General features: G+C 49.3%; 2 protein-coding genes across 5 annotated transcripts in view; one reads left to right on the top strand and one right to left on the bottom strand.

The window, feature by feature from the left end:
- Positions 1-221: 221 nt before the first annotated feature.
- MRPL14 (mitochondrial ribosomal protein L14) lies at positions 222-7,690 on the bottom strand. Of its 2 annotated transcripts, none has more exons than XM_015857691.1 (3): positions 7,597-7,690; positions 2,600-2,693; positions 222-861 (listed from the first exon to the last, which is right to left on the bottom strand). In XM_015857691.1, exons 2-3 carry the CDS (start codon positions 2,671-2,673, stop codon positions 495-497), a joined length of 441 nt encoding a protein of 146 aa, XP_015713177.1. In that variant the 5' UTR covers positions 2,674-2,693; positions 7,597-7,690; the 3' UTR covers positions 222-494. The 2 variants fall into 2 exon arrangements, with proteins under 2 accessions (XP_015713177.1, XP_015713176.1); XM_015857690.2 differs by lacking the exon at positions 7,597-7,690 and adding an exon at positions 5,213-5,390.
- TMEM63B (transmembrane protein 63B) overlaps positions 7,689-19,915 on the top strand; it is a 36,072-nt gene continuing 23,845 nt past the window's right edge. For 2 of the 3 annotated variants that reach the window (XM_015857687.2, XM_015857685.2), the window contains exon 1: positions 7,690-7,807. The gene's annotated coding sequence lies outside the window, so the exon portion shown is untranslated. Of the gene's footprint in view, positions 7,808-19,915 lie in introns of all 3 variants that reach the window. The other variant, XM_015857686.2, reaches the window with a different exon arrangement.

Here is a 19,915-nt window from a genome sequence, read left to right as displayed (position 1 = left end):
ATTCACTCCTAAAGTCTTCCTTCTGAGGCAAAGATGCAGAAACTAACGCTTTTCTTGAAGGCGTCAATAATTACACTGCTCTCACCTCTCCTACTTTATTATAAATTGATCCATTTAGTACATCCCAGAACTACCAGGCCAGGGACTGGGCTTTGCCATCTTCCTCCAGCAGAACCACGAGCAGTAGAAATAGGGAAGACAACATAAGCAGTACAAAACAGTAAGGATTTTCATGTTCTTTAATAAGCTAAGACCAAAGTAACACCATCAGAGCAGTGTGTGTACAGGACCACATCCCAAACACGCTGTTTTCTCTTCTGGAGAAAAACAAGGCATTTCAGTATTTAAATTAGCTGTTTGTACTTCATAAACAGGAAGAGAGATTCTTAATGAACCTCAACTTCTGCGTGTTCCAGCTTTTTCTAGAAAAGGACTGAGCAATAGGTACTATAGGAAAGGATACGACCAGGATTGCCAGAAATCTCTCTTAGCTCTCATACAAAGTTGCGGGCAATGGCCAAAACTTTGGAGAACTCTCCTTCTCTCTGCCGCAGGATATAAGGTATGGGTGTTTTTATTCTAGTTCCTAATGGATTTCCATTGTCTTCTATGAGAACCACGTTGTTGGAATCAAACCTAGGTGTCATGTGAGGACCAGGCATCTTGTGTCCTACAATCAAAGCCTTCTTCTTTTCTCCTTTGATAGCCAGAAGGATCTTATCTCCTACTTTGCCAACTCCAGTCTTGTTATAGACGTGGATACACTTTGGTGGCCGATGGTAAGGTGCGTTTCCCAAGGCACTGTTGTCCACCACTCGCACACGAGTAAGTTTCTGTATTGCTCGGCATGCTCCACTGACACTGATAAGAGACAGGAAAGAATGAGAGACACGTCTCCCCAATAATCTTTGGGTAGCGAGGGCAAAACCAACACAGGATCTTGTCACTACAAAACCACTCAGAAGTCACCAGCAACAAATACATACCATACGGATGACACATTCACTGCACTCAAAGTGTTCTTTGAAAGCCAGATGCTACTTTGAGCTTCGCACACTCCTCAGTAAATGTCAAACATAAGACAACCGTTTTCCTCTGAAACACGACTTAAAGAAGGAGTGAAGAGTTACATTTACTGCCTTCTTTTTTTCTTTAAAGCAAATGTGGATGATTCAGTTCAGCTTCAATTTACAAGCAAAAAAAAAACAAAAAACGTGCTTACTTCTCCCACAAACAGCCTACAGGAAGCTAAGGCTCAAGTCAGGCTCTTTCAATCTTGTACACAGTCCTCAGCAATTTTCTGACCAATCTCCTTTTGAGTGAAGCCCATGAGGTGTTCTCACCAATCTTACTCTGCTCCCAATGAGACCTCTGAGGTCCTGCTGTGGCTGTGCTAAGCTGCCGCCAATTAGAATCACCTTCCTCCCCACGTGGGAGGAACCCAGAGAGAAGCATTCTCTTCTGTGTCTGCTTGCACTGTGGGATTATCAGGGGTAAGAAATAACAGGAATACACTGCATGGTTCTAAATTAGTAGATCTGACTTTGAATACACATGGGAGCAGCAGGGATACGCTGAGTATTTAACTTCCCTTTCAGGAATGGCTCTTCTTTTATGTCACTCCATCCTCTGCCTGCCAGGTTATGGTTGCACAACAGAGAAGGCAGAACAGCGGAAGCTGGAAAGGAAGAGTATTGTCAAAGGGAGAAAGGTGAAATCTAGGCTGGACAAAGTCTAGAAAGCAGCAGTAGCAAATTGACAACTACAAATGTGTGACTGCCTGATTACTGCTAGTCAAGGTAACTGCACAAGGTGGGCTTTTCTTCTCATTTCTGACACAGTCTCATGGTAGAAGCCCCCACATCCAAAAGCAGGATCATCACACAGGAATGATTTCCCAGATCAGGTCGCTGACTTGCCTTCCAGCAGCAGTACTTCTCACCTCAGGGTCTTCACCTCCTTCTCACTGTCAGCACATATCCTTTAAATATGTGGTGGAGGAGCCAACAAGAAGAGGTGTGCTGCTGGACCTTGTTCTTACAAACAAGGTTCGGGATGTGAAGGCTGAAGTCAGCCTTGGCTGCAGAGCCTATGAGATAGTGCACAGGATCTTATATGGAAGAAACAGGGCAATAACCAGGATTCTGGTCTGAAGGCCTGAAGTCCTGGACTTCAGGAGAGCCAACTCTGATCTCTGCAAAGATCTAGTTGGAGGTATCCTGTAGGTAAGAGCAGTAGAAGGTAAGGGAGCCAAGAGAGATGGTTCAAGCACCACTTCCTCCAAGCTCAAGATCAGTGCCCCCCTAAGAGTAAAATTGAGGCAAAATAAAAATGAGGAGACTCGTGTGGATGAGCAAAGAGCTCATGTTAAAACTCAAATGGAAAATTTAGAGCATGTGGAATGTCTGCAGAGTTTAGATCATGTTCTGACTGCCAGGAACCCGCATCTGTTTGGGTTCACTTTGCAATCTATGACATCTATGATACTTTTCTTACAATATTATTTTTTAATTAGCATTACTATATCTTATGCTTGATTTGCTTCGAAGCATCTCTTCCAACCAAGAAAATAAAACCAAAAGCAGGATTTGAAAATCACCTGAAGTGTCGCTGGATGACTGCGTTGCTCAGATGGGTTAAGGAAAATCCCAGTCGCCTGTGCAGGAGAGCCATCTGGATTCTGGTAAGCTGCCCTGTGTGAGAAAAAAGAGATTTATGAACTCTGGTCATAGTAGAGAACTTTTTTCACTTCCTTTTTCTTATGGCAGTCACACACAAGAGTCTCAGCAACTCTTTATACATTTGTAATTCACAGCATAAAGAATTCTAACAGCATCTCCAGCATGCTACAAAGCACAGCAAGATCCCCTGCCTGAATTCAATAGAGAATATAATTCAGATGCTTCTACTATAAAGCTGAGTTCAGTATCCCCAAGCTGCAGTCTTCTGTGCACAAGGTTAAAGCCTTTTCTGCGCACTGTGAACCGTATAACAACAAACAAACATTGGTCACCTCTACCAATCTTGCTTTGTTACAGCTGCCCAGAAGGAAAAGCTTCCCGTGCCTTCACAGTGCTTGCTCAACACCAAGCAAAACACTACCCTGACCACAGCACAACCGGGTTACAAGGCTAACCTCTGAGATGAACACACCCTCTTCCCTAACTGCATCCCTAGTTGTTCCCTAACCCCATTCTGTAAAACCAATCAGGACAAGCCTGCTGAGTCAATCACAACAGCTTATCTGGTCCCAGCTCACTTTGCCAGATGTGGATTAGGAACAATGATCCAGGCAGCAGTGGCAGCACATCCAAACATGAGGAGGGAGCAGCAAGGATCCGGATGCCACCCTGTTTCAGGCCAGCTCACAAAGAACTAAGACTTCTCTCTGACTGCAGCTTGGTGTGTGACAATGCTCACCTAGACCTTGCAGCTGTCCTAGAGAGCAAGCACTGCTGACAACAGGATGAGAAGCAGCAGAAATCTGTACCACAGCAGTTCTGCAGCAGCACTCCCTGAGTGAAGCATGTATCCTCCAATATGAGACAAACCATTTCAGCTGTCATCCAAGCAGGTTTGGAACAAATAAAAGCTATAATCAATGCTTACATTTAGTCGATAACAAAGCCACATTTCTGTTGGGTAAAAGATGAAGCCTCCAGATGACTCAGGGTATCCGTTCTGAGCTCACCGCTACCACTCCCACACTAAAACAGGACCCCAGAGAGGCTGTATTTTTGCAACAGTGCCTTGCCTAAATATGCAAGCCTAACAAAAACAAGGCCCTGCAGTATTTACAGTGTCACCGGCTATCAAGGCCTGATTACCTGGCCTTGCTGCTAGGATTGCTACACAGCTTCAGCTTAACTCCCTTGTTGTAATCCTACACCCTGTGCCAGCAGGGAGGAATGCCCATGTCCTGTTCTGCACATGGGTGTACTGTTTCCCAGTGCAAAACTCAAACCCAGGGTGCAAGAGTGCTCCTGTCTCCTCCAGCAGCACAGCAAGGCCTCAGAGCCCAGCAGAAGAGCTGAACTAGCAGCACTGCTGAGTCGGCCTCTCTACTGTCTCCAAGAGGTATGTTTCAGGGAGTCCACAGTTGGCTCCACAGCTATGTAGGGTTGAAAGAGTCCCGCTGGCTCTGGAGCCTGGGCTGCAGAGCAGGGACAGGAATATGCTCTGCCCACTGTCAGAGGGACAGTAACACCACAACCAGCTCAGCGTGCTCAAGGCCATGTGTCAGAGCCCCAGAGTGCTGTCTAAACTCTGAACTCACTACTTAGTCTCAGTAGGAGTCACCTCTCATTTCTACCCTGTGGCAGCAGTGAAGTTTTGGAAGTTACAAAACTTCTGAGTGAAGCATCAACAGTTCAAAGTGTCCGAGGACTGTTTATTTTTCCACATGACTCAGTATCCCTTCACTGCTAGGAATTATTCCTCAGTATATTAAGATGTGTCATAAACTAAGAAACTCTGACTGATTGATTACTTGGAATGCAGCATCCTGTTCGGAATTGAGTAAACAGAATATTTGCAATGTGCAAGAAGGTTCAGGGCAGAAGGAAGAATGCTTCTGTGGCACGAAGCCCAGCATGCAAGGAAGGGTGCAAGTGGGTTTCTGAACAATGAATCATACCCCTAATTCTTCAAACAACTTAGCTTCCCTTCCAGAAACAGCTGACCCTTTGGGTCTGGTTCAAGCACTCCTCAGCCTGGCCCAGTTCTACCTCATTCCCTCCATGGCTGGGAACAGGCACCTGATCTTTGTTTTGCCCTCTGCAGAGGAGCTAAGGCCAAACCAAACTTGCAAGGGCAGAGAAGTCATTCAGTGCTGGACCAGCACTCAGTGCTGGTGCCAAAGGCTGAACGCTATTACTGAGATGAAAGCCCTCTCCTTTCCAGATCTGATGTTGTCTCACACCTTCTGAAGAAGGCTGTGCTTAACACATGCTTGGGGAACGCACATGACCTGGCTATGCTCCTAAAGGCGGATCTCTGATTGTGGTCTCTTATCCAACTTCACTGCTCAGAGACACATGGCAAGAGTATCCCCATAACCATCAAGCATGAGCACACGTGCAGGAACTCCTAGGCAGTCTGATGTTGGCATTGCCCAGCTGGCGGAGGAGTGCACCCCGTCGTAACCTAGACAGGAAAAATAGCACCACTGCTTTGCATTTAGTCACTAATATGCTCTTGATCAAGGAATTACCTTGGAGGAGACTTCTGGAGGTCATCTAGTCCAACTCTCTGCTCAAGGAGGATTAACTTCCAAGTTGTTCTATACTAGGTAAGAGTAGAATTAAACAGCACCTCAGTTCTAGCAGCGGCTCTATCTCATGGCTGGAAAGACTCAACTTCTTGAAATCTTCGAGGCACTTGGCTTCATCCTGCTCCACAAACCAGTTAAAAATTCACACAGGTTTCAGACTTGAGTTCAGATTCTGCAGAGTGGGAGAAGTCTGCGAATCAAATACTCACTGGGGTGACCCAATTTCTACTTCACTGAGTCAGTCTGAACACGCAATAACCTGTTACGGCAAACACTCCCTTCTCATCTCAAGGACCCTTCAGCATTACCACATCCAGCGCAACGAGACTGACATCAAGTTCAAAAACCAAACCACAAAGGGACTCTTCACCAGTTTCACGCCCCTGGTAGTTATTTACCCACCGCGCCATTTTCAAGTGCCATATTAAAGCTACTACCTTCACCGCTTCCCCAGAAGAATAAAGAAGTGATTTGTATTTACAACAGGTTAGAGTGCTTTTTGAATGGAGGAATCCTGGAACATTCCATCCCAGATAACAGAAGCGGGCGACATATACGTTGCATAAAACACATGCAGACACACAAGTAAACCACCCCAGGGGGCTGATATGAAGCAAGGACATCCTCCAGATAAAGAAGGCAGAATTACATGCTTTAAACCCATGTCAGGACACACAGTACTAACAAAGGAGTCTTGTTAGAAATAAATCCAAGACAATATGTGTAATGCAAATACCTAAACCCCTACTCAGGTACTGTGGGTTTATTTATTTAACTTCTGCCAGGGTGCACTGCAAGAAGCAGCAGAAAGTTGTAGGGTCGACCCATTCGTGGCCATCCTTGTAGAGGAAACAATGTGATTAAGGGCTCGGGTGGGTTAAAAATACACAAGATACCCATTACCAAGCCATAATTGGTTTTGCACTAATGACAGGCAGAAAGGCCAAATTCACAAAGAGGAATTAAGTCTTCATGAATTCCATTTATGAATAGGATTAGCTATTAATAAACAGGATATTTATTGATCCGAGTTACCAACAGCAACTCACTGCAGGTACATCTGCTAACAGCTCTCCAGTGAAACACATTAACCTCATTCGCGCCATCAGGAAAAGCAGATAAGAAGAGCTCAATACCTTTAATGGAAAACTTACTTTAGTTATCTTAAACATCCAGAAGTCCCAGCTATAAGGTACTTACATCTGTTCCAGTATCCAAGCACACTAATCCATTACATATGTGCATATTCACAGTGCTGTACTAAAGCAACAATGGATTGTTCCTGGTGTATCACAGAATGGCCTGGGTTGAAAAGGACCACGGTGATCATGTAGTTTCAACCCCTGTGCTATGTGCAGGGTCACCAACCAACCAGTCCAGGCTGCCCAGAGCCACATCCAGCCTGGCCTTGAATGCCTCCAGGGATGGGGCATCCACAACCTCCTTGGGCAACCATCAGGAAATTAAGCCAAAAAGAATTTCCTAAGGTCAAAGGAGGGTCCCAGCAGCACTGATGTGGTCTGTGGGGATGAAGTCAAAACCTTGCCTTGTTAGGGTCTTTTGGAGTCACGTATAAATTGAAAGGACAACTTGCAGTCCTATAACTCACTGCTACTATCTCCTTTTGGTTGCATCTCTACTACTTCTAAAAGCACTGAGGTCTCAGAACAGGCCCACAGACATCAAGCCACAAGCCCACATCCTGTTTGCAGCCCTAACCTGGGTGACCAAGTCCCAACCAACAAGGTGTGATCACCAACCAGAAAGCACTGAAGTGATGCAGCAGGGAAGAGGAGCCAAGCAAGGAGAAGGTGGAGTGCAGCGGCTCAACCATTAAAAAAAGCCATCAAAGAAATCAGGAAGCACTGACCTAGGGCAGCTGCGATGAACGATAGTGGCTCCCTTCAAACTGAAGGGAACTGCTCCAAAGGAACGTATTGGTGGGTGAGCAGCAGATCCCAGCCCGCACACACACACACACACACAACTTCCCTATCCCCCACGCCACGCCGCACTACCTGGCCCATGGTGCAGCTGTCAGGGCACAGGAATCCCGCTCCCACCGCTCCGTGTGACTACTCATAGCCATAGGAGCCTAATGCAGCCCCTGTATTGCCCCCCTCCCAGGCTCACGAGGGTCAGCAAAGGCGGCATCCGCAGCAGGCCGCAGCCAGGCCCGCACATAAGGCCTAAGGATCAGCGACCTCCAGCACCGACAGGCACAGAGCAGCTGCTCCCGCACGCCCACCACCCACTGCCCCCACCCATCCCACCGCACCCCACGTCCCCCGGAGCCCACCGACCCCCCCACTCCCGGCGCACACCTCAGACCCCGCGGCCCTCCTCCAGCCGGCACTACGCATGCACGGCGCGCCGCCCGCACGCCCCGCCCAGCGCGGTGCGGTGCCGAAGCTACGCCCAGCCGAGGCCGCGCCCCGCTCCGAGCCGAGCCGATCGTTCCGTGCCGAACCGCAGCGCCCGGCGGGGCGGCACAAAGCGGCAGCGATTCGGGAGCCCGTCCGCGCCTGACGCCGGGTAAGCGGTGCGGCATCGCGGGCTGGGGGCGGTGACGCTGTCGGGAACGGCTCGGGGAAGGGGGGAGGGAAGGAAGGAGGGCGGCGAGGCCGGCTGGGGCGGGGGGCTGCCATCTTGGAGCGGGGAGAAGCCCACGGCGGCTGCGGTGCCTTCGGGACGGCCCTGCGTGTGCCCCGCCCGTACGTGGGACAAAGCTCCGCGGGCACGGGCTGCGGCCGCACCCCCTTATAGCCCCCCGTGTACCCACTGCGGGAGGGCTCTGTGCCCGTCAGAGATAATAGCCGTGCTCTAAGGACGTGGATCCTATTGACTGCGATTAGCTGGTGTTCGCCTGGGAGGGCCCTTTTCGTGCCGGGCTCTTTTGCGGTCCTTATGGGCCCACCTACAGCCCTCAGCTGGGCGTGGAAGCAGCGTGAGGGAGATGGGGCTGGGAACGGGCCCTGCTTGTGCTCAGGGCTGTGCTTGGTTGCCCCAGGTTCGCTCTATTTCCATCCGTTCCGTAACCTTGGGAGGAACTGAGGCTGCTGTGTGTTCGGAGGGTGTCGGTTTTCCTCTCGGGAGCGTTGCTCTGAGCCTTGCAATGCTCCGGTTTCTTCTCCTTTGACCAGAGCACGGTGTCACTGTCCTGAAGCATCTCGGGGTCAGAGGTTGAGGCAGCCAAAGGAAGGTGCTGGGCTGTGTGCTGCTGTTGTCTCCTTCCTTGGGCTTTCACGGTATCCTCAGTCATGAAGCAAGAAAATGGGCTGGGAACGTGCTTTCTTCTGATAAATGTGTATGCAGTAAAATAAGACATGTTTCTTTCTAAGAACAAGGGTGTGAAGAACATCTCGGTGAGTGTGAGACCTGCAGCAGAAGCCTGTGCACCATCAGCCCGTCTTTCCTGTCTTCTAGTTGTGCTTTCAGTGAGCCAAGGGCACCAAGTGGGGCCCTGCCAGCTGCCCACGCTGCCTGCTGCACCTTTGGCATAGTGGTTTTGATCTCGGTGTGCATCCCTTCCATTAGTGCCCGTGCTTGCGATGGGGTTTATGAGGGGCTGGTTCTGCTCTTGGCCAAAGGAGGCCCCTGTGTGGGGTGCTGTGCTGCCTGCAGGCAGCACGGTGTAGGGATCCGATGGCGGATTTGCATATCAAAGCATCAGCGGGTGCTGTGCTCTGGTGATGGAGGCAGGGATGATGGTGAGGCTCGCTGGGGACTGCAGCTTCCCCGGGGCTTTTTTAGTGCAGAGATGAAGTGTGAGAATGGGGATATTTGGAGAACGTGATCGTTTCCAGGTCTGTTAAGGCCTTCTTTAATTAACAGCTGCTTTCCAGGGGGTGGGAGCAAAGGAGAGGGGCCACACATCCCTTTCGGGCCCAAAGCCCCTCTCTCCTCCCATCGGCACCTGCCCTCGGGTGAGTCTACGTTTCCTTCCTGTGCTGGGCTGCATCTCCATCCCTATGGCAACCAAAGCCGGAGTAGCCTTTCCCCATGGCACCGGGTGTTGTGCTGCCCTTCAACAGCCCAGCCCTGGAAGGGACACGGAGGTGCCTTGCCCCAACCCGACCACGCGGTGCCGGGTCTGGCTGGATGGCGGAGGCGGCAGAGAAGGGAGCAGGGAAGGGAGCGGCTGGGCTGTGTCCGTGGGGATGCTGCGTGACTCAGAGGAAGGCCCTTTGTCTGGTGTCAGAGCAGTGCCTCCCGCTCCTCCCAGCTCCCCCGGGGCCTTGCTGGAGCTGGGAGGGCAGAAAGCAAGTGCTTGTCTGCAGGCATGGTTCTGTGTTCATCCCTGGGCAGTGTGTTGGCTGCAGCCACTGCAAGCAGCAGTTTTCATCGTTCTTTTTTGTGCTGGCACATTGTGAGCTCCAGTGGGGACCCCTGGTGCTGTTGGTGCAGCCCCGGGCCTGTAGGTTTGCTTGCTGGCTGGGGTAGCCCTGGTACCTTGTGCTCTGTGATGGATGGATTCCTGATAAATACGAGTGAATAAAAATCCAGGAATTATTTTCTTATGTGTGAGTACACACAGTGCAAGAGAGAGAGGGCAAGATTCGTGTTGCTGGTGCCAGGCCTGTGAAGCAGAGGCTTGCAGTGTGAAATGGCTTTTCTGTCAGGCTGCAGGCCTGTGGTTGGCACTGCCTCCTTGCTCTGCTCTCCCGGCCTGGAGCTGGGCGTCTGCCCTCTGCTCCAGATACAGATCAGCTGCAGCAGGCAGAAGCTCCCTTACAAATGGTGAGATGTGAATGATTTCCTCTGTGCGTCTCTGCAGCGTTTGCTCCTTTTTGCTAGGCTCTCTCTAAGTGAATGCGATAGCTCAACAGTGCTGCAAATGCTTCCATTCTCCCTGCTGCTCCTGCATGTCGTAGAATCATAGAAAGGCTTGGGTTGCAAGGGACCTTGAGGATCATCAAGCTCCAACCCCCCTGCTGTAGGCAGGGTCACCAGTCTCCATATCTAATACTAGAACAGACTGCTAAGGGCCCAGTCCAACCTAGCCCTGAACACCTTCAGGGACAGGGCATCCCATGTCAGTGCTGTTTGCCTGCCCATCTCCCTGCTCTGCCTCCACAGGATACTAGTGCTCTCTCAGGGCCGGGTTTGTAGAGGCTTGGTGCTGGCAAGGTGGGGATCCTCCTGTCAGAGCTCTCAACATCTCCCAAGCTAAGGTGTCCTATCAGCACTAGGAGGCAATGGCTGCAGGCAGGGCTCATGTCTGACTATACTTGCTGTCTTCTGCAGGTGATTCCTCAGCATCTAAAACCCAGCAGCCACCAAAGAGTCCCTCTTTATCCATGCCTGGAGAAGGCACTGTGAGCTTTCACTGCCTTGTTTTTCTTGTCCTATTCTGATGTGTGCTTCTGCTCCTTCCTCTGGAGGTGCTCCTGCTAAATTCCTTGCAGACCTCAGCTCTGGGTGGCAGCCAGTGGAGTTCTAGCTTTTACTTGGTGCTTTCATAAATTAAATAGGGGCTGTTAGTAGGCTCTGTTCCTGGTCCCTTCAAAGCCAGAGAATGAGACAATCTTAGTACTGTCTGTTACTTTGTGGAAACATAGATGGCTGCAGGTCTCACCTCATGCTTGAGGTAGTCATCATCATCTGGTATCTCCTGCTTGAAGGTCAAGCAGAGCCTTGTAGTACTGCAGGGCTGTGGAGGGTATTTGCTTCTGACTTGGTAATAAATCTAGTGCCATGGGTGTAGGGAAGATCTTAAGAGATGCATCCCTCAGCTCTTTGTGAACCACTGGGCTCTGAAGGCTCTCAGGTGTTGCTGGTGAGGCTGACATCTTCTCCAGGGTGACTGTGTGTTCAGGCTGGTGATTTGGTTTGGCTGGGCTCCTCTCTATACTTGAGGCATAGACCTGCTAACAAATTACTGTGTGCCTGTTAAACTGCAGTAACTGCCCAGGGGTTCATTGTTACTCAGTGTAGAAAGGCAGTTCACTTGACGTGAGTTGCAATGTTGTGAATCTGGAGGAAGGAACTTTGTGCTGGACACAAATCAATGTGAAGACTGGCTGCAGCAGGGAGGATCAGTGCTGTTGGACAAAGAACTGGCTGAGTGGAGAAGAGCAAATGAAAGGTGACATTAAGTGGGAACTCTGTCTTCACCTGGAACAGAAGGTCAGGGGTGATAAGGGATTTAAGAGGAGTTAATTTTAAAAAGTGAATCCAAGCACAAGTGAAGTAAAAACAGGTGATGACTGTTTAAGTCAATTAGATATGATCAAGTGGATGAAGCCTTATGAAATTCACCTGGGTACTTAATGAGCTAGAGCAATTTTTGTGTGGTGAGCAGCTGTGCTAAAGAACACCTAGCAGAGGGTTTGGTACCTTAGTGTATAGAGAGAAGGAGTAGGGCTACAACCAGATAGCTATTTATCCCAGTTTATTTAGACTGAGCAGCTAGTGTCTGTTGTGCTAAGAGAATATTTAAAAAGCCACCAGTGCATTTTTGCCTGGAACATACTGCATCACATCAGTCAGTTCCCTTGCCTAGAAGGATGGCTCGCCTAGCGGCTGAGTGGGGGCGATGGATGTGATAGATCCTGGCTTGAGTCAGCCTGTGTCACTGACCCACGTGTCAGCCTCATAAGCAAATGGGGAAAGGGTGGGAGATGTGAAACATCCCTCAGCTGGATGCATGACTGGTTGAAGAGCTGCATTGAAAGTGTGGGTTGATAGGAGACCCTGCCTAGGGCAGAGGCAGGGCTGGGGGAAAACGTTGGTGTAACCAGGTTATGTGAGTTGGATGAGTTGGCTCTTTGCTGGGGAGGAGACACACACAACGCAAGCCTTGTGCCAGGCTGTGTTGGGAGTGTCACCTCTAAGGTGCAGGAAATAATTACTGCTGTCCCTGACATAAATGAGGGATTACTGGTGGAATAGGCTCAGATCCTTGGAAGGATGTGCACGAACAAGAAGAGTGTCCAGCAGTGCAACAGGAATAATTAAGGTCTTTAGAGATATGGTGTGGGAGGCAAGATGCAAAGAACTAGGACTGAGTTAGCCTGAGGAAGAAAAAATGGAAGAGGGAGCTTCCTCAATAATGTACAGCAGTGTACTGCTAGAAGACTGTAGTTGGCTGTAGTCTTTGAGGATGGGGTGGGAAGTCATTTCATCTGTAGTGGTGGAGTCACTGTCAATGGAGATGGCAAAGCAGAAGAAGCTATTTTGAAGGTCTGTGAGGTTTTTGTATCTGTCTTGGGTTTTGATTTAGTGTTTGTTTGTTTTACTTTTTTATAACAAACTGGCAAATAGGTGAATCTCACCAGTAGCTACCAGGGTGGAAGGGGCCTTCTTAGTTTACGTGAGATATTTGTTACCTGTAGAGGAAGCAATGAGTAGCCATGGGAATACGAATTCTACAGGAGGTGCTCAGGAGACTGATACTAAAATACTCTTATCTAAATCCAGGGTCTGTGCTCAGAAAAGAATGTTCAAAAATTGAAGAGAGCTACACAATAATCAGAGCTGGAGATGGTGAGAAACATAAGGAGATCAATCTGTTTATCTAATCAAGGAAGAGATTAAGGTGGGACTTGGTTATCCCACATAAGCATAACACGTCTTATGACTGTGTGTCATTAGCTTGGAAGGGTAGCGATGCCAGGCTGTAAAGGATAGCAAGGAAAATGCTGGACTGTGATCACCTTCAGGGCCACATAGCCATCACCTGTGGCTGTTCCTGTATTGAGATTCACTAAGTCAGCTTCCAGTCTGAGAGGCAATGTTTCTGCCATAGCCCAATGAACAAACCTTGAGAGGGAGATGGGATGAGATGCTGCAGCAGATGGCTTGCTAAAATCTCGCTACATCCGCGACTTCCCTTTCACCCACTAACGCTGTAATGCTGTTAAAAATAAAGATGATCCAGTTTGCTTGATGAGGATGTATCCTGTGTAAATCCCTGCTGCCTAGAGCTCACGGCATCTTGCACTCTCATGTCTTCATCTTTTATTCTCGTCTTTGATAAGGGGAACTTCAAAGCTAATGAGTAGATAACTCTTGACTGTTGCTGCAAGTCAGGGGAAATAAATGCTTTGAAGCATATTGGGGAAAATCCCCCCCTCCCCCAGCATGTCACTGCTTCATGTACTTCTTTTTTCTCAAGTGTTATTCCATTTGGATGAGAGCAGAATTTGGGTGTGCAGGAAATAACCTCAGTAGGTGTTTGTGTTTGTTCTGGGAAGCGTCTCCTATAGCCAGAGTTGCTCAAGGAGAGATAAATGGAGAAGCAGCTGTGATGGGCATAGGGTGCACCTCTGCAATGGATGAAGGCATGAAAATATTTCTGGTGGTGGTGATGTTTCATCTGGGTCGTGCCTGTGGGTGCATTAGGTGCCTCCTTCAAAACACTTACAGGCTTCTGGCTGGCTTGAGGTGTGGGACTGCCTCCTTTGGTTGCTCTACTGATACATTATTTTGGCAAAAATGCTCCAGCTTCTCAGTTTGCTTTCTTCCACCACCTCAAAACACCTAGAAGCTGTTTTGCCGGTATAACTGCACACCCATCAATAGACTTTTGCCTGTGCAGACATGTTTATCACTGGGGACTTTGCCTCTGCGTCTGAGACCATGCTGGAAGGTGCCTGGGGCAGGCTTGGTCCAAAAGCTCAGACAGGGAAGAGAACGGAACAGGCAGTTAAAGCAGTGGAAGTGTCCAGTTCTAGAGAGTTTCCACAGTGTTTGTGTGACTGATCTGTCTGGAAACACCCAGCCTAGTCACAAAAAGTTATAGAGTACTGTGAGCCTGTCTGATCCACAGCAAGTGTGCCTGCCTGCTTTCCCTCTGAGCCTGTCTTCCCCTCTCCCCCCACCCATGTTTTTGGCCTGCCCAATCACCCCTATCAATCTGTCATTGCCTCCCAGGCTTCCAGAGCATTTCTGGAGTTGTTGCTGCCTAGATGCCATCCTGCACTGCTGGTTGCACTGTCTCTTTACGGAGCTGGCTCTGGTAGCTCCAAGCAGAGTTTTGGAATAACACCAAAACAACTTCTACACCTTTTACCCCTGTGCCAATGCTGGCCTCGTTATTCCTGCTCTGTATCCCCACGTACAGGTTCATGAGTGTTCATGTCCCATTTTGCCTGTGGGAGCCTTGGGCGGGATGAATTTCAGAGCCCTTCAGGACAAGCGTATTTTGTTTCTTCTTTCTTACTCCTTGAGAGAGAGGGGAAAAAAAGTCATTTGTGGAGAAGAGATGCTTCTGGGGCTCTACCTGGTATAGAATGGCCTGAGTTGAAAAGGACCGCAATGATCATCTGGTTTCAACCCCCCTGCTATGTGCAGTGTCACCAACCACCAGACCAGGCTGCCATACCACAACCCCATCCCTTGAGAGCAGGGAATGTACCCTGTCCTGACAAGCCTGAGCATTGGTCTTGGATTGAAGACTGAACTAGCAAGGACAGAACTTGATAGTGCATGGTGCTGCTCTCCTGGATATGCAGACAGCAAGCTGCTCCAGTGAGTTAATGATTTGGCCTCCCTGGGAGGGCTTGCATGGGAATTTTCCTCTCTGTCAGGCAGAAGATGAGGTGTGGGGTGTATCAGCAGCATGCCTCTGATTTAAGGCAGCAGAGATGGCTGTGGGTGGGAGGAGATGAGCTGGATGGTGATCATGGGGGCGAATTTGTGAGTGCTTGTTGTGGGAGGAGTGGGTGGGCCAGGGCACAGGCCTGCTTGCCAACAGGTATCTAGACATGTTTTCCCTAACAAGCCCCTCTTGTGGTAGAGATCCAGCACCCAAGTGATGTGTTGGAGCACTCCTTTACATCATCCTGCATGTCAGGTACAAGCTGAAGGTTGATCAGCAATGAGAAGTGTTGTCAAAGGTATGGGATGTGAGAATGAGCAGAACTTCTAGGAACTCTTGTTCTGCAGATGATCAGCAATCCCTAGGATCTACATTTGATGATGTCTTGTGGTTCTGTCACTAATTGTATGGTCCAGCCGGGCCTCTGGCCTCCAAGCTATGATTGGATACACATTGAGCCACGTCTGAGGCTTTCTGGTGGGACCACTGGACAACCTTCCCTGTGCCTGTTAGAAGTGAAAACTCAGAAATTGATCCGAGCCTCTTAATGTAAGTGCATGTCCTCTTCAAACTGTTTGAAGCTGGTAAGTGCAATGGCATAGAAGATGGGAGCAGGAAATGTCAAAGGGGAATGGAGCCAGGAGGTCCATTACCAGTTTAGTGGTATGGAAGGTGTGCTGAGTGTCTGAAAACAGGAAAGCAATAACTTTCTCCAAGAAGGAGAGGAAAATATGAGGTTCTAAAAATGAACCTGGCACAGAGAGACAGATGGGCTCATCTAGAAGGAAGGAATGGAAAATGCGATGGTGGCTTTAGGAGGAGCCAGGAGCTGGCACTGGTTGTTCTGCCTGGATGGGCTTCAAGACTGATCTGCCACCATATGGGTGTTCAGCTCAGTAACATTGCTGCAGGGTCTGTTTCTCGCTGCCTGGCAGGGTATGCCTTGGACACCACAGGAAGCCTGCATAATTTAATATACCCTGGGAAATACTCTTCTCTTGCCTTTTGTTGTACAGGTGCCTAGTTCCAAACAGGCATCCTGTGGGCCTGGGCTCCTTAATCCTTCCTTCTTTGAGCCCAAACTGTCTTATGCTTGTCTCTCCCGACAGCTGAGAGCAGTCGAGTGTCCTTGCTTGATGCCCAGGGGCAATGAGTCGATGTGATGGGTGGCCCTGTAGGAGGCAGGTGGAGTGGCAGCTGAGGGCCATGTTCCCATGTGCTTGCCAGGCACCCACCAACTGGCAGGGCCACTATCTCCACAGGAGTTGGGCACTGCCTGAACTCCCTGTCACAGTGTTACATCAGCCACCAAGCTGCTGGAAAAACATCACGCAATCTGTCAGGAGGCTTTCAGGGGCCCTGTGTTAAATCTTTTCTTTGACACCCTGCTTCCAGGGCATAGGGTGGTGGCCTGTTCTTGTTCGGTGCATCTGATCAACAGCATTCTCTCCCTTTCTCAGGAAGATCTGCCCAGAGTTTAGGTATCTGTTATTAAAAAGTGCTGAGTGTACTCTTGAATCCGTTGTCTGTTGGTGAGGGAGCTGTGTGTGATGAGCCATCCTACAGCACCAGGCTCTAAGTCATCTTCCCATAACGGGAGGAAGGTTCAACTATCTAGAGTGCTCATACTCTCTTGACTCATCTGGTCCTCTGCCTCCACTGCTGGAGCACTCGGTGTTGGTAAACAGCGTGTTATAAATAGACATCTGATGCTATACTGGGAGGAGTTCTGCTCACTGTTGAGCACGGGCATTGTGGGACCTGGGCCTGGCTGCCATGAGCTTGGCTGGCTTTCATAGAGCCTGGGGAATCGAGTGAGCTCTGTCTTCTCTGCCCAGTCACACAGGTGTCACGTGTGTGCCATTTCAGAGCAAACGCTGAAGTATGAATTGAAGAGGTTGTGGATTTCTGATGATCCACGGAAAGTAACAGCCAACTTCAGGGTGTCTGTGCAACAAGGAACCCCACAGTGTTATCTTGGTCCCTTTGTTGCCCCCTGTCACCCTGCTGTCAATCCCTGTGCCTGGTGACCGATGTGGCCCTGACTTCCACACTCAGGATTCCTCGGAGGCTTTGATCGGGATGCCAGTCAGGTGGCATCAGAGGAGGGCAGGCTGCCAGGGGAGAAATTCCAGCCTTCCTGCTTGCTTTCAGGGCTGTGGCCAGATCATGACGACAGGCCTCCAGTGTAAATGGGCAAGCAGACAGCAGGCGGCTGTGCAGGAGGGCTGAAGGAGGTGCTGCCCTCCTGCATCCTTGTACTTTTCCACATCCAGGTGCTGGTTTCAAACAGGTAAACCCAGTGCTGGGGTATCAGGGTGGCCTCTCTCAGCTGCTGGGCTGCACTGGAAGAGCCAGGCAAAAGACACTCGCGAAGTAGACTGACTAGTGTGTGACATGAAGGCTGTGTTTGTTGCGTGCGGTAGTGTTTGCTGAGAGCCTGATAAGCCCTAACGTTGTTGATGATGCATAGAAAGTCTGGCAACCGGGTGCAATTGTGTTCTGGTATTTGAAAATGAAACAGCTAAGCAGTTTGAATGTTTGTTGATTTTAAACGGTGTAAACTGAACTTCATCATATGAGAGTTGATGCTTGTCAAACTTCTGTGTTTATTAAAAACAATAATAATAAAACTATCGTCTTCCACTCTAGACACTCTAGACACTCTACGCTGTGGGAGGCTGCTGTGCTGAGGGCGAGTGGGAAATGAGATGCTAAGCTAGGGAGACAGGATGAGTTTGTTGGTGATTGGCTCCAACGTGACCAAAGGAGAGCTCTTCTGACATCTCAGGGTACGGATGCAAAGGCAGCTTGTGACAGTTGTAGCTGCAAACTGTGCCACTGGACCTTATTTCTTGCCATCAAAGGTAAATTCTGGCTCAGCTTTTATACCCCAAGTTGCTCAACTGAGGCTGGGCTGACAACCAGTACACGTAGCCAAGGGTCAGTGAGTGGTCCTGGGAAACATCAGGTACTTGAACCAGAGCGCACAGCTTGAGTCTGTCCCTCTTTAGGCAAACACTTAAATTTACCCCATATGCTTAAGTTCCAAGTACTTCAGTGAGAGTATTTCAAGATAAGTATGTACTTGGGAGCTTTCCTGAGCAGGGGTTGTTTCTTTTGTGTGAAGATCTTTGGAGAAACATCTTAAGAGACATTGAGCCCATACAGCTGCCAAGGCTAAGATCTGTGTTGGGAGAAGCTCATCTGGGTTATTAATTAGTAATCAATCTTTGAATGCTGTAATCTGTTAATTGCTTTTATACTCCTGCCTCTGTGATATGTTTGTGAAGGCCAAACTTTGCTCCTATAAGGAAAGTTCTGGAGGAATTGTTTGCTGTTCTGTCGTGTTGCATTGGAGGCCTCAGCTGCAGCTCTAACAGGTGATTTGTCATTCTGTGTAGCACATATAGTATGTTGTCTGATCCAGAAACAAGATATGGAACAGTGTGTTCATAGTCTTCAGCACATAAATGAATAAAGAACAGTTTTGCTGACTGTGGCAGTGCCCTAGTGGTCTTCGGGGTCCACTAGCCCCTTTTGATTTGGGTGTACTGCCCCTCCTGTCTCAGGGCATAAGGGTCCCAGCCATCATTGCAGACACATTTGTTTCTAGTGCCAAGGGAAAACAGTCAGTGGAAGCACAGTGTGAGGGAGTGCTTTGGGAGGGAAAGGTGGAATCCTGTCAGAACATGCAATGGGTCGTTGTGCCCACTGACTCGTAGTGACCAAGATTTAAACTCTCAGCAGATTTTTGCTTCTGCTTGTGCTAGGAATTATTCTGTTACTGAAGTCAGGGCCATTGCTTTAGGTTATGGTGTTGCTTTCTTCAAGGCCTGGCAGATGCCCAGTGTTTGTTCTCCTGTGTGATGCTGACCCACATAGGCTGGAGTGCCCTTCCTAATATCACCTCTGGTAGCCCTCAGCGTGCAGTGTCTGATGGATGCGGTGATGCTGCAGGTGTGATGTTCAGGTCAAGTTGGGATTTCAGTGTTCTTAGCACAAGCAAGGGCTGGGGGAAGAACCCTTGTTACCAACTGCAACTCCTTGGACTTCCATAGGTTTGATACTAGCTTTTGTGGAGCTGTGCTCCATGTAAACAGTGACTCAGAGTGGCTTTGCCCAATTAAAGTTCCATTTCTTTGTTTATCCTACCATTGAGGTGGGGCTCTAGATTAAACAAGGATTGCCCTCCTTCAAGTCTTAAGTAGCCGTTTCATCTTGCCTACCTTTATTTGTGGGCCTGGGAGCCGGGCTGCTTGCCTTGAAGTACTTCTTCTGAGTTCTCTGGCTTGGCTGGCCACCCTCATCTCTGTGCCCAGTGCCCAACCAGTGCTTTGTTCCCTGTGTTCCCAAGCATGGCTCAGCTCATCTTGCCAAGACTGGAGAGTAGAGAGGGACCAGGGAAAAGAACAGCCCACTCAGCATCTCACAAAGACTGGTGGCTGGCCACAGGCCCTGCATCCCCTGCCTGGTTTGTGTGCATACTCCTGGCCGCAGACCCTTGCCCAAGAAGGTCAGACCTACCTCAAGAATTCAAAAAGAGGTGTTCTACTTTTGTTCTGCCCAGCAAGTGCGGATTATTCAGGAGCAGTTCCCTGTCTCTGGAGCAGATTTCTTTGACAGCGTCAGAACAAGCATCCTGTAGAAGAGGGACTGCAGCATCTTCCAGCTCTATAATGCACCGAGTGGGGTCCTGCGGTTTTCTATCCATAGCATTGTGCAGAATTGCTCTGAGACAGTGAGTCTCAAAGCTGTGTTTAATATCCATCTCATGCTATGACCTTCTCTATTCAACTCCCAGCAGGAGCTTGAAATTGGTCTCTCACAGGCTGGGCAACTTACTTGTCTTCACTATTGGAAGCCAATAGCTGCTAGGACTGGGTGCTTAGAGGGGGGGGTTGATGTGCTTTAAAGCCTGTGCTTTTTCAGTATCACAGTTTTCCAAGTTGCATGCTATCATGGCCAAGGTCACCGTGCTGCTTGTGGTTCTGCTGGATGCTGTGTCAGCTCTGTGTGCAGTCCTTCCTCTGTACTGCTGTTGCTGGAGCTCTAGCTCCTGTCACTCTTTCCCCAGTGGATGCAGGACGCTGGTTCCT

Source organism: Coturnix japonica, chromosome 3 (genome assembly GCF_001577835.2).
Source record: "Coturnix japonica isolate 7356 chromosome 3, Coturnix japonica 2.1, whole genome shotgun sequence".
NCBI classification, from domain to species: domain Eukaryota; kingdom Metazoa; phylum Chordata; class Aves; order Galliformes; family Phasianidae; genus Coturnix; species Coturnix japonica.
This window is presented reverse-complemented; position numbering and strand designations above follow the sequence as displayed.